Consider the following 14943-nt stretch of genomic DNA (forward strand, 5'->3'; position numbering starts at 1 on the left):
ACACCCTGACCAATGAAAGCAACTGTGCCTTATGAGTTCTTCATCATCCTATCGACTGGTGTTGCCACTTTCAGGGAGTTAGACTTATGTCCCAAGAATCCTTAGTGAATCAGTGCTCTCAATGGTCCTGCCATTTACTGTATACTTCCCTCTTACATTTGACCACCCACAGTGCAACACCTCAGAGTTGTCCAGATAAAACACCACCTGTCATTCCTCTGCTAACCTTTCCAACTGACTCATATCCTAATGTCTCCTTTGATAACCTTGCTGACGATCAAGAGCATTGCCAAACTTACTAATCAGTCCACCTACTTTTTGTCCAAATCATTGGCCACTTTATTGGGTACACCTGCTATCTAATCAGCCAATCATGTGGCAGAAACTCAATGCATAAAGCATGCAGACATGGTCAAGAGATTTAGTTGTTGTTCAGAATGAATGTCAGAATGGGGAGAAATATGATCTAAATGACTTTGACTGTGGAATGATTGTTGGTGCCGCACAGAGTGGTTTGAGTATCTCAGAGACTGATGATCTCTTGGGATTTTCACACACAACAGTCTAGAGTTTACAGAGAATGGTGCAAAAAAAAAATCCAGTTCTGTGGGCAAATACACCTTGTTAATGACAGAGGTCAGAGGAGAATTGCCAGACTGGTTTAAGCTAACAAGAAGTTGACAGTAACTCAAAGAACCATACATTACAACAGTGGTGGGCAGCACAATACGTCAGACCTTGAGGTGGATGGGTTACACGCCAGAAGACACACCAGGTTCAACTCTTGTTTCTATTAAAATGGCCACTGAGTGTGTATGTATACCACATACAAGCGGTACATTTCAAAAAGGTGTGTACTCCCAATTTTATAAAGCCACATACTGTAAAATTAATTGAAGGTTCTGGCTAAGTAAACCATCCATAAAGCCACTGACAATGTTTGTCTTCTGTTTGCCATTTCTAGTTTCATGCATCCCACAGAACCTCGATGTCCATGTAGACTGTGACACAAACGATGCTTCAGTGTTGTGGAGCCACACTAAAGGTGCAGTCTCTTACTTGGCAACGGCAGAAGGAAGTGATGGTCACCCAGTTTCCTGTGAGACGGCCGTTACCGAATGTCAGATAACCAACCTACACTGTGGACAGGTGTACAATTTAACTGTGACAGCGCTGGATGGTGTGTGTGACACCTCACAAAACTCTCAGTTTGAGTTCAGAACCGGTATGTCTCTTTTCTTGAATTATTATTTTTCATACTAAACTAAGTCAGTTTAGTATAATAATTTCTTTTTCAGCAGTTATTCCTTCTTAGATAAAAATATCTCTACTAAAACAAAATTTAGATTGGTTGGTCGTGTAATGTGATCCACACCCACAATCACTTCAGTTCAGGTGGCAGGAATGGGCAAAATGTCTATCTACTGGGAATCATAAACACAAGAGCTTCTGCAGATACTGGAAACTTTGAGCAACAGACACAACGTGCTGGAGGAACTCAGCAAGTCAGGCAGCATCTGTGGAAGGAAATAAACAGTTGGTGTTTCAGGCCAACGGTGCGAGGCTTCATCAGGACTGGAAAAGAAGGGGGAAAGAAGCCAGAATAAGAAGTTGAGGGGGAGGGGAAGAAGTATAAGTCAGCAGGTGATTGGTTAAACCAGATGAGGGAGTAGATAGGTGGGAAGTGGGGATGAAGTAAGGAGCTGGGAGGTGATAGGTGGAAAAGGTAAAGAAGAAAGAACCCGGTAGGAGAGGATAATGGACCATGGAAGAAAGAGGGCACCCAAGGAAGGAGATGGGAAGGTGCGAAGGGGTGAGTGGGGAACCAGAATGAGGAATGAAAGAAGAGAGAAGGAGAAGGGGAGATAAATTACCAAAAGTTAAAGAAATTAATGTTCATGTTGTTAGGTTGATGGCAGCCCTGACAGATTATGAGGTGTTGCTCCTCCACTCTGAGTGCGGCCTTATTGTGGCAGTAGAAGAGGCTGTAGACCGACATGTCAGAAGGGAAATGGGAAGCTTTTTAGTATAATTCTTAACAAAGCCAAAGATATCAAAATTAAGGCATGTGGAGAAATTCCCTATGTAAATGGAGTGAGGATTACCCATTATAATTTATTTTTAAGAAGTAAAATTTACATTGTCATAACCAAACATTTTGAAAGATCTGTTTTGTAACAATTTCCTCCTGGTTTGTGTTTCTGTACCTTGCAGCCCCATGTGCACCTGACAACATTTCCATTAACCTGGACTGTGACACCAAGAGTACATCAGTGACCTGGGCGAAGGCTGAGGGTGCCATGTGGTACATTACAACAGCAGAAGGACAAAATGGACACGTTTCACTGTGTAACACAACAGAGACGAGCTGTGACTTTATAGATCTGCACTGCAGTCAGACATATTCAATGACTGTAAAAGCAGTGGATGCTTACTGTCCGAGTATAAACGCTTCAGTGTTTGAAACTGAGACAGGTAACATTGCTAAAGTCTCCGGCGTGTAAAACAAAAGCTGATGCCGTTACAGAAGGAAGAACTATTCTGAGATCTCAGAATTGGAAAAATCACTGAGTGTTTCTGGATCTTCAGTGTGAACTCATTCAGTAGAAGTATTGAGTGATCAGAGGGTTTCTATCCAGTATTCTCCCTTCTCCTCCACTAAAAGTAGCCTCTCTTGACCCTTGCAATTGCAAGTCCTAATTAAACACTGTAGCCTGTGTTGAATTCATAGGCTGAATTCAATCCAAAAGACAACTGGCAATCCTTGTTTCCTTGCTGGCCAAATGGATACAAAGACTTAATGAAATTCTGGAAGAAATTAGAAATGAAGGAAGTTAACAAGTTAAGCAGTGTCAATGATGAGAAAGAGTTAATGTTTCAGGTTATTGACTATGTCAGAACCTAAATAACAAAATTGCAGAAAATTCCAATTCCACAGTATCACAATAGGCTGGATCAGCTAAGCCAGCTCTCTTTCCGGGACCTCGGGCCTACCTCTTATCCACTCCCACAGATACTGATCTTCATGTTAGCTGCTCCTGGGGCCCAAACCACAGAATTTACAGGCTCCCTCTAAGCCTCCTCTGGGATTTGTCTTCTGTCCAGTCACAGATGGCAACTCACCCGTGTCTGTATCACACCCAGCAACCAAACCAATCACAATAGTTACTGAAATAAAACAATCTACTAATATTATTTTTAAGCATAAAATGAAGTTATATTGTTCAAGATATTTCATCCAGAGGAAGGAATATGCCAACTGATTTTTATAGATTACCACATTTAATCAAAGTAAATGTAACTTCTCTACATTTTTCTGTCTGAGTGCAATGCATATCCTCACTAGGGCTTTAACATGGAATCAAGCAGCATGTAAACAGGCTCTTTAGCTCAACGGGTCCATGCTAATCCCAGTCGCCCAAGCTCCTCTGCTCCACGTACCTATCCAAATGCCTCCTATATGTTACAATTGTACCCACCTCAGCTACTTCCTCTGGCAGCTCATTCCAACTATTCACTGCCCTCTATGCAAGGAAGTTCACTCAGGTCTGTTCTGAGTCTCTCACCAATTATTTTGTTTTTGTGCCTTATGGTTTCTGACCCCACAACCCCGGGCGAGAGGCTAAGACCTTCCACCTTGTCCACAGCCTTCATGATTTTATAGATTTCTATGAGGTCACCTCTGCCCCCACCCCCAACCATCCTCCTGAGCACAAGGGAGCAAAGGTCCAGTGTGCGGACCTCTCCCTATAACTCAGGATCTCTAGTCCAGGCAGCATGCTCATAAATCTCTGACACAAAGTAGTTATAGTGCATACTGAACCTGGTGGAGGAGTCACATCTGGAAGAATTGTTACAAGGAGAAGGCAACTAATCAGAACTATTGGAAAAGAGGGAAAAAATCTTAGTTATAATGTGACACAGCACAGAAACCGGCCCTTCATCCTTTTGACGATCATGCTGACAAAAAAAACATTTACACTAAGCCAATTCAAATCTCCCCACAGTCCCATCAACTTCCCCCGGATTCTACCACTCTCCTACACAGTGGGGACAATTGACCTAGCCACACACATTGTTGGTATATACTGTAGAATGAAGCTCGAGCATTTGGAGAAAGCTACTTTGTCACAGGGCAGATGTGCACATTACTGTATTGGTAGTTCAGATTTCACAGTGCAGAAAGAATCCCTTTGACCCAGCTGGCCCGTGCTGACTGAGATGACCCATTGCCCCATTTAAGTTAGTCCCATTTGCCAACATTTGGCTCATAACTTTCTAAATCTTTCCAATCCATTTACCTATCCAATTGTCTTTTTACAACAGCCTCAATCACTTCCTCTGACAACTCACTCCCACAGATAGATTTGATTCCCTTTGTTTATATATTCCAGACATACCTCCACTATTCTTTTATTTTTAAAAAATTTTTTTTTGAGATACTGTGTGGAACAAGCACTTCTGGCCCTTCAATTCGTGCCGCCCAGCAACCCCCAATTTAACCCTAGCCTGATCACAGGACAATTTACAATGACCAGTTTACCCACCAACCAGTATGTCTTTGACAGCTCGTTCAAGATCTCCTCACGTGCACCCTATAACATTTCTTTGTTCTCTCTGTCCCTTCTTATTTCTTTTGCAATTTAAAACTTGTTCCCCAGTTCTAATGAAACATCATCAACTTGAAACTAGCATTTGCTGTTTCAGTTCATTGGTCTGAGGCTGTTTACTGAATACATAAGAACAATGGAAATTTCAAGAGCAAAACTGCAGAGGATAAGAGCTTGAAACTTGATCCTGGCTTCAAATAAGACCAAAGGTGTACTCTTTTAAAATTAAGAGGTGAACTGTTTTTAAAGATGATTAGAAGATTTGTCTGTGGAGACAGAAACTAATTCCAATGGCAGAGGATTTCTGAACAAAGGGAAAATCAGTTTAAAATTACAGAAAGATCCTTCAGGGATGGGATCAACAATTACAATTTAACATAATTAAAAATGGCAATCAGGAGTTTGCTGCCTGACTGACGATGCTAGATTAATAGGCATTTTCAAATTTTGACAGCTGAGGATGTTCAGGGAATTGAAAACAAGGTGCTCGTGGATAATGCAGCCTTGATCTAATGAAACAGTGGAAACAAATTGAGGGAACGAATGGCCTAGTCTAGTGCTGCCCCAATGTCTGACATCTGCCGTTTGAAGTACTCACTCATTTCAGTAATTCATGTGTTTGCCTCTCTCCAAGTCCCTTGCCCCCCTCAGAACATACAAGCTGATTGTGCTGGTGTCACTGCCTTTGTAACGTGGGAGCTGAGTAACCTCACAGTGTGGTACACCGCTACGGCAGAGGGGAGCGATGGACACGCAGCCACCTGTACCACATCCAAAACAAACTGTCTCATCCCAGATCTTCACTGCAGCCAAACATACAACATCTCTGTCCTCGCATTTGGTGAAAGCTGCAGCAGCTTCCGGAGCTCCCACTATGAAATTCATACAGGTAAAAAAGAAATAAAGCTTTATATAGCACCTCTCATCTCCCTGCAATGTTCTGACAGAGCTTGCAATGAAGAGATTATTTTTGAAGTGTTTGCAGCGTAGGAGTCACGGAAAAGTGAGCAGCCAGGCTATGTACAGCGATCTCTGAAGAAAAGTCATTAAACTGAATTATTTGGTTAGAAAGGGCAGTTCCCTGGTGACGCAGTAGTGCATACTTCTTCAAAAGTGTTCTTCAGTATCGTTAACTGGAACAGACGTCGCCGAACTGCTATTATGTGCCTGGGAATCTTTACTCGATTGAACAATAATCATTGTAAATTATTCCAACATTGTTTTAAATTGCCCTCCTGCTAAATTTACATTTGGGTGGTTAAAGTTAAAACTGCATTGCAATGCTGAAGTATACAGAGATGGTACACAGCAACTCACTGTTATAACCAGGCATTGGAGTGGCCAATTGTCCATCATTCTGATGTGCCTACTTTTTCAAGCAATTGGTTTTAAACTAAACGGACACAGAAACACAGTCTGTCAACTTAGTCACTCTAGTCTGTCTCTCAGTTTCCTTTTCTCGGTGTGATGACAGGTTGCTATGGAAGTACACTCCCAAGCTCCACTGATTTCATTTCCAATCATCGCACGGTGTTCAACTTTCACTTTGTCTCTATAAGTTCCAAAATTCTTTATGGATTTTGGAAACAGAATCCTTCTAATTTTTCCAGTCAACATTGATGACTTAGTTTTCAAACTTGGTGCCAATCACACTGACCCTAAGTATTGTCCTGAAGAAAGGTCTTGGCCCAAAACATCATCTGTTAATTCATTTCCATGGATGCTGCCTGACCTGCTGAGTTCCTTCAGCATTTTGTGTTTGTTGCTCTGGATTTTCAGCATCTGCAGACTTTCTCAACCCTCTCTCTTGACCTGGAATTCCTTTGATTCTAATATGGCTGGGCTGAGTGGACAAATGTAGAACAAATTTGAAGATGTTTAACTTCAGTGATTTGCTAGCAGGTAGTGGATTTTAATTTTTGTATTTCGTTTTCCACAGCACCATGTGCCCCAGATGAAATCATTGCCAATGTGGATTGTAACTCCAATAGAGTGGTGGTGTCCTGGGGAAGGACTGGTGGAGCAACCTCATTCGATGTAACTGCAGAAGGCAGTGATGGTCATATACACTCACACAACACCACAGAGACACGCCATGAAATGCTGGATTTACACTGTGGACAGTCCTATAATATAACCGTAACAACACTGAGTTACAGCCGGCATGGCATTTCGAGTACTTCTGTCCAAATACAAACTGGTAAATAACATACAGCAAGGAAATAATTTCCATGTGTATTCATTGTGTGTATTTGCAGACAGCGATAAAATTGATATTCATTTGTATTTTCTAAATAGCACCCTGCATTCCTGAGAATCTAACAGCTGAGCTTAATTGTGATTTGAACACAATATCCTTCTGGTGGGATGAGACTGCTGGAGCAAAGTTATACACTGTGACTGTTCGAGACAGTCAAAGAGTTACAGCTTTATTCAACACAAGTGATACAAGGGCTCAAATCCAGGACCTGCAGTGTGGTGAATATTATACAATCTCTGTCCTAGCAACAGATGACATCTGCAGGAGGCCCCAGGGAGCAGTGGTGAATGTACATTCAGGTATTGCTCATTTCCTGAAAGCTTTTTGTGACAGATCAGCAAATGAAGTCTTGCAATCCACTGGCAATATATCATTGTGTATATTTCCAAATAATTAAAAATTATCCTCATGTTAAACATTTTTCAAAATGTCATTTCTACCTCAACTTGAGATATTTCCAGTGGTGTAATGGGAGTAATGTTTGCTGCCGTGTGAGTTCTGATTAATGGATCATTTCCCTATGTTATTTGTACGGGATTGCAGCATTTTCACAGGTGTATTTCTAAATCAACCACTGTCCATGCTCACCCTGGAAACGATCAAAGCTATTCGTAAGGACCACCCATAGAATGATAAACATTGTTTTAGCTCCAGCCAGAAGTTTGGAATTCTGACCGTGTACTTAATAAAATGAATATTGAACTCATCACCAGCTCCACTTGCTTCAGTGCCTTTACGTAATGGAATTTCCTCATTCTTCGCTATCATTCCACCAAATCTCCATGTACTTTGCATGCTTCGTAAAGTGTAATGTGCAGAATTTAACAGAGTATACCAGTAATGGGGAGTACCAGAAATTTAGAAAGATTCAGAATTTTTTTCCTTGCTTTTTTACCACCTAGAGGAGAACTCTTCTATGGTCACATTGTCCATGCATGTGAGAAGACTGGCTTGTCACTATTATTGACAGGCTTGTTAAGTCAAAATTATTCATGTCTACTGAGAATAAGTGAGCCTGCACTAAAACCAATGCACCGAGTCATAATCTCTAACCAATCTCACATGCACTAAATCTATTGGGCTCTTTTTAACCTGAGTCACTGGGCAGGAGAACTACAGCGTAGGAGGGATATTAGATTTATATTCCATGCTTTTAATTGAATTGTATATACAAAGATATGGTCAATGAAACTTAATGGGTAGAATTGATTGCAACCTGTGGTACACACTCAAATTAATATGTAACTCACCCAGGATGCCAGGACTAACAGTGCAGGAATGGCTGTTCAGATCCCATGTTGGGATATCTAATCTGTAATACTGAAACCTGAGTTCCAGAGCTAATTCTGCCATATGCCAGGCGGTTTCAGTGCAATTGCAATCATGTAATACACCCAACAAAGGCATACACCCGACAATGTGAAACATTAAAATACAAATGAAGTATGCTTTATGTTTTCAAGAAGTTAGGCAGTAACTGTTGAAAGATCTGAAAGTTAAATCTCTTTCTCTTTCCACAAGCACTACCCAGCTGGCTGAAGGTTTCCACTACTTTATTATTTTTTTTTTTTTTTCAGATACCCAACATCTGCAACTTCTTTTATTGTGAATTAAGTTGGCTTTTTGACTGTTCACAAAGTGCAAAATAAATCCAAACTGGCTAATTATGGCCAATGCTCCTGAGGTTAATCAGTAAAGTGATGGAAGGTCTTGTCAACAGTGGTACTTATTCACTAGTAATCTGATGTCCACTTTGGGAATTTGTCAGGATCAATTGACTTAACACCTCATTACAGTATTAGTTGAATTCTAGAAGGTTGTCAATAAAACAGCAGTTTTTGTCGAGTCTGGTGTCAAGAAGTCATAGAAAAATTGAAGTCAGTTGGCATGAAGGATAATGTTTCAGTTATACTTCGTACAAAGGAAGGTGGTTCTGCTTGCAGGATGCCAATCAGCCCATCCTGCAGGAGTTCCTCAGAACAGTGTCCTCAGCCCAGCCACCAATGTCTTTCCTTTCTTAGGGTCAGAAGTAGGAATGCTTAGCTTCATTTTCAACTCCTCGGGAAATAAATCAACCCTTGCCAGCATTTTGTAAGAGCTAGACAATATGCAAGCTAAGTGGCAAATAATTTTCAAGTCACCAAAGTGCTAGGCATTGACCATCTGCAACAAGAGGACCTCATTACCTCCCTTTGATGTTCAATACCAGGCACTGACCATCTACAACAAGAGGACCTCATTACCTCCCTTTGATGTTCAATACCAGGCACTGACCATCTACAACAAGAGGACCTCATTACCTCCCTTTGATGTTCAATACCAGGCACTGACCATCTACAACAAGAGTACCTCATTATCTCCCTTTGATGTTCAATGCCGGGCACTGACCATCTGCAACAAGAGTACCTCATTACCTCCCTTTGATGTTCAATACCAGGCACTGACCATCTGCAACAAGAGTACCTCATTACCTCCCTTTGATGTTCAATGCCAGGCACTGACCATCTACAACAAGAGGACCTCATTACCGCCCTTTGATGTTCAATACCAGGCACTGACCATCTACAACAAGAGGACCTCATTACCGCCCTTTGATGTTCAATACCAGGCACTGACCATCTACAACAAGAGGACCTCATTATCTCCCTTTGATGTTCAATGCCGGGCACTGACCATCTGCAACAAGAGTACCTCATTACCTCCCTTTGATGTTCAATGCCAGGCACTGACCATCTACAACAAGAGGACCTCATTACCTCCCTTTGATGTTCAGTGCCAGGCACTGACAGTCTACAACAAGAGGACCTGATTACCTCCATCTGATGTTCAATGTCACTACCATTACATTGTATCCTGCATGCTTCAACATCCTGGGGTCACCATTCATGGGAAATTCAAATGAATGAGTCACGTGAGCACAAGAGTCCTCACCACTTGACATCACAAGGTGACATCACAAGCCTTTCGACCATCCACAAGGTGCAAGTCAAGCATACGATGGAAAGTTACCCACTTTCTCAGATGAATCCACCACCAGCAGCACTGAAGTAGCTCAAAACTATCGTGAATAAAATCAAAAAACTGCAACTGGTGGAAATCCAAAATACTGGAAATTCTCATCAATCAGGCAAATAGCATTTCGGATTGTTGGCCTTTCATGAGAGCTGGAGGAAGTTGAAAAGATGTTTTAGTTTACAAGGAAGGGGGAATCAAAACTCAATATTTAACTGAAATTTTTCAGATAACCAGCTTTTTTTATCTATATCTGAAAATTCTGGTTCTGATGAAAGGTCATCCATTGGTGTTGTTAACTATTCCTTCTCTAAGGTTCTGCCTGATTTGCTTAATACTTCCAGTATTTCTCATGGTCTTGTTTTCCAGAAACTGCAGGAAAGTTGCAGCTTTGATTTTTCCCTCTCTCCAGGCCCTCATTCTTTTTTCTCTATTTACTTCTCCTCTGGATATATTAGCTGTGATCAACAAGCCATAGCCACCCTCTTTCAGCTAGCAACTATAATATCAGTGTTATTCAGTCTCTCTTGACCTTCAGTCTAATCACAAACATCTACTTTGTTTGCTTCACCACTTTCACTTTTCTGTGGCTTATAACATTTCCAACTTTTCCAAATTCTGATGAAGTATCATCAATCCGAACGTTAACTCTGTTTCCCTCTCCACAGATGCTGAGTGCTGTCAGTAACTTCTGTTTTAATACCTTCCAGGACAAAGCAACCTACTTGATTGGCATCCAATTTACCACCTTAAACATCCATTTCCTTCACCGCCAATGTACAGTGGCTGCAATATGTACTTTCTACAAAATGCATTGCAGTGACTTGCCAAAATTATTCTAAAGTCACCTCCCAGATCCGTAACCTCTGCCACGATGAAGCACGAATGCAACATGCACACAAATAAGTCATAACCTAAAGCTTCCCCTCTGAGTCACAAATCTCAACTTTGAAATATATTACTACTCTTTCATCACTGCTCAGTATAAATTCTGGAAATGCTTCTCCAAGCGCTTTATGAAAGTATTTAATCAAAACTGCAGTAGCAGTTCAAGAAGGCGGCATACCACCACCTTCTCAAGGCAATTAGGGATGAGAAATAAATACTGGTCTTTCCCACTATGTCCAATCCCTGGAAAAAAATAATAAATAAATGAGAAAAGTTTAACTTCAAAGATCTTTGTTTCTAAACAGCAGATTTATTGGTGATGTTGTACCATTTATTTTATGTTCTTCCTCATCTTTCCTTCAAAAAAGGATTACTTGATACTGCTAGTATTTTCATCCATCTCATAATTCTATGTCCTACTTAAATCCTTCCCCATCATGCTGTTAACTATATACTATGTTTAGAATCTTTGGCAGACTTGTCTAAGATGTTAATATATAAAATTAATTAATTATTGAATGAAGTCCTAACTCTATAGGAGTACGACTACATACTTCTCTACAGTATGATAACCAACAATTTACCACCACCTCTGATTACTATCTGTTAATCATTTGATAACCATGCTGCCCCTGCCCTTCAGTTCATGGATTCCACTTCTGCTAACAATTGTATCATCTACAATGAATTCAAACATCATGTTCACAAATTTAGAGAGTGAATTTCATCAACACTGATACTTTAAATTGCGAACCATTTCCATGATTTAGAATAATAAACTCCAATAAAGTTATTACTAACTTAGTAAGTTTGTCAATCAGCTTATTTGAATCCACAATGCTTGATCCATTGCCTGACATCCATTTTAACTTTCAACCTTATTTTCAGTCCCTTGTGACCCACAGAATGTCAAAGTACAACTGGATTGTAACCTCAATACAGCTCTTGTATTGTGGGATGATAGTGAAGGAGCACTGTGGTACACTGCCATTGCAGAAGGAGCTGACGGGGGCAACATTTCATGCAGCACATCAGAAACATCATGTAGAACACCCATGCTGCTCTGTGGCCAGTTATATTCTGTGTATGTTGTAGCATCTGACAGGACCTGCAACCACTCTCTGAGTTCAGCAGTTGAAATACAGACAGGTAATCCATTGATTATTGACTATGACATATAATCGAAAAATGCAATTCCATTATTTTAATTCAGTAGTATACTAGAGCAGTATATTGACATAATATTAAATAAAAATTATCAGTTGTACCAAAGTCTTGTTAGTCAGCCACACAAGATCAAATTGCTGTTTAGATTTTGCATGTTATGTTACCATAACCGCTCCAACACCATTTCGTCTAACTTCCAGGTTATACGTGGTGACTTGTTTATAGTCTGATAATAAATTTTACTTTGAACATTTCAACTTTTTTCTGTAAATGCCTAATTAAACAACCTGAAACAATATCTGTGCTCTAATCCTCCACCTAATGATGTGAATACTATCAAGCATGCCTTAAAATTAATAAATCCATGCAGGATTCAATGACTTAATCCCCAAAAATGGTAAATTATCAATTATTTTAGATTCCGATATCTGATATTGATTGAATTCCTCCAGTACTGATCAAGTTAGCCTCTGGCCGGCTGGTGGCGCAGTGGCATCAGCGCCGGACTCCGGAGTGAAGGCTCCCGAGTTCGAATCCAAGTGGTGCCACCCCCCGAACACGCTTTCCATCCGTGCCGGGTTGAGCATTGAGTTAGCCACTCGGCCTCGTAAAAAACGAGGGTCAAGTCAGGAACATTCATATCCTGACCCAGTTAATCCGAAAGGAGACTAATCCTGACACCACGCACCAGACAAGAATGGCTGACTGTCTGGTGTGACAGGTATTATATAGTAGTGAAACCCAGGGAGTTCATCAAGGCAACTTCTAGATATGTGACTATCACACAGTAGCCAGATTGAATCATTTAGTTGTTGATGTTTCTACTGTCCCATACAAAGCTTTCCCATGTTCACAGAAAGAATTATTAATGTTCTTATTTAGAAGTTTCCATTTTTTAATTTATTGATGTATACATGTTAATTTAAGTAAATGTATGGCTATTCCTTTTTCCATTCTGTTATGTTTTAATATTTCTTAAGCTCCCTGTAGTCCCCAGAATGTAAGTGCTCACTTGGACTGTGGAAAATGCACAACATCAGTTTGGTGGGAGGAGAGCGAGGGTGCAGTGTACTACACTGCTATGGCAGAAGGAGTGGAAGGAGAGGACTACTCCTGCAATACAACGGGAGCAAACTGTGAGATTGTAGGCCTCCCATGTGGCCAGATGTTTAATATAACTGTGTTAGCGATGGACGAGAATTGCACCAGCTTACCAAGTCCAGCTTTTGAAATTCAAACAGGTAACGATTCTTTCCTTTTCAATAAAAATCAACAGAATGAGCATCAGAAACGAATTTCAAAAATTGCATAACATGATAAAACAGGAGATCAATATCCAACACCAAACAGTTAGTAAAATAATAATTAACATAGGTAATCATTGCAAAAAACTCAATTGGGTAGCAGATAATCCCGGCAGATAGAGGAGGCCTCTTGCTTGTGCTTTAACTGTGCATTGGGAATGCTGTCTTATCTGGTGATCATGTAACATTAATAAGGGTTCAACACTCTCACTTTATAGACCTTGCTTTCTGAATCGTTTCAGAGCTTGCTGAGATTATGAAAATATTTAGCATGGCAAGGAGACAAAGATATCTCTTTCATATACAATCCACCTTGGTTAGGTGAAATATAGTGTAGGGAAGTGAATGGGCATGCACTTAGATAGAAGGAATAAAGGCGTAAACTATTTTCAAAATGGGGAGAAAATTCAGAAATCAGAGGCGCAAAGGGACTTGGGAGTCTTCGTGCAGGATGGCCTAAAGATTAATTTGCAAGTTGAGCAGGGGTAAAGAAGACAAATGCAATGTTAGTATTCATTTTGAGAAGACTAGAATATAAAAGCAAGGATGCAATACTAAGGTTTCAAAAGGCATTAGTTAGAACATACTTTGCACAACTTTAGGCCCCTTAGCTATGAATTGACACTGGAGATGGTCCAGAGGAGGTTCACAAGAATGATTCTGGGAATGAAAGGGTATGAGGAGTGTTAAATGGCTCTGGACCTGTACTTGCTGGAGTTTAGAAGATAGAGGGGTGGTCTCATTGAAACCTATCGAATATTGAAAGACCTGGATAGAGTGAACATGGGAGGATGTTTCCTATAGTGGGGAAGTCTAAGGCCAGAGGGCAGAGCCTCAGAATAGAAGGATAACTCATTTGAACTGAGATGGGGGTGGTGAGTCTGTGGAATTCATTGCCACAGATGGCTAGGGAGGACAAACCATTGGGTATATTTGAAGTGGAGGTTGCTATGTTCTGTGGTCAGGGCATCAAAGGTTACAGGGAGAAGGCAGGATAATGGGGTTAAGAAAATAATGAATCAGCCATGCTTGAATAGCAGAGTATATTTGATGGGCTGAGTGGCCTAATTCTGCTCCTATGACTTATGATCATATGGTCCTATGGTAATAGACAGAAACAGATAATATTCAGGCCATGTTAAGTGTGTAGCATTTCCATTATCATATAGGAAACACTCTAATATATACTCTCTGTTAAGATTCAGTCTTAAATAATGTTACAAAAAAGATTGTTTGCAGTTTTGCTCATTGTTGTAGTAATATGATTTGCACAAATTAGCTATGATTTCTATACAAAAATTGTAAGATTTGATATTGTGTAACTTGTAATCATGTTATATTGTTTACAATAGTTTCCTGTGCATCTTTCTACAGCACCTTGTATCCCACAGAATGTGGTAGCTCACATCAGCTGCGAGAATAACACTGTCTCAGTGTCTTGGGATCCCAGCAATGGCTCAGAGTCATACCACGTAACAGCACAAGGGACCAATGGCCACTGGGCCTCCTGCAATACAACAGGCACTGAATGTGAGGTCTCTGATGTGTACTGTGGACTGTATTACTACATAACTGTACAGGCAGTCCGCATGGGGTGTAACAGCTCACACAGCTCTGCTGTGGCAGTTAAAGCAGGTAACATGTGAAGTATTGAAAATCATTTCTAAAATTTACATACATTGTTTGCAGTGTTGCCTTTTAT

At 40.5% G+C, this 14943-nt stretch overlaps 1 protein-coding gene across 1 annotated transcript; it reads left to right on the top strand.

Annotated features, from left to right (window-relative positions):
- The first annotated feature begins 1050 nt into the window (after positions 1-1050).
- Positions 1051-14887, top strand: LOC134354519 (fibronectin type III domain-containing protein 7-like). The gene is made up of 8 exons (XM_063063441.1): positions 1051-1225; positions 2215-2475; positions 5245-5499; positions 6550-6810; positions 6909-7169; positions 11659-11919; positions 12918-13178; positions 14616-14887. Exons 2-8 carry the CDS (start codon positions 2301-2303, stop codon positions 14885-14887), a joined length of 1746 nt encoding a protein of 581 aa, XP_062919511.1. The 5' UTR covers positions 1051-1225; positions 2215-2300.
- The last annotated feature ends 56 nt before the right edge of the window (positions 14888-14943 follow it).

The sequence above is a fragment of the Mobula hypostoma genome, chromosome 12 (genome assembly GCF_963921235.1).
Source record: "Mobula hypostoma chromosome 12, sMobHyp1.1, whole genome shotgun sequence".
NCBI lineage: Eukaryota > Metazoa > Chordata > Chondrichthyes > Myliobatiformes > Myliobatidae > Mobula > Mobula hypostoma.

Excerpts from the sequence above, each read along its gene's own strand:
- LOC134354519 (XM_063063441.1), top strand. The coding sequence starts at position 2,301 with ATGTGGTACATTACAACAGCAGAAGGACAAAATGGACACGTTTCACTG. Across the intron at positions 5,500-6,549 it reads CCACTATGAAATTCATACAG|CACCATGTGCCCCAGATGAA; the intron begins GTAAAAAAGAAA and ends CGTTTTCCACAG. Across the intron at positions 7,170-11,658 it reads AGTGGTGAATGTACATTCAG|TCCCTTGTGACCCACAGAAT; the intron begins GTATTGCTCATT and ends CCTTATTTTCAG.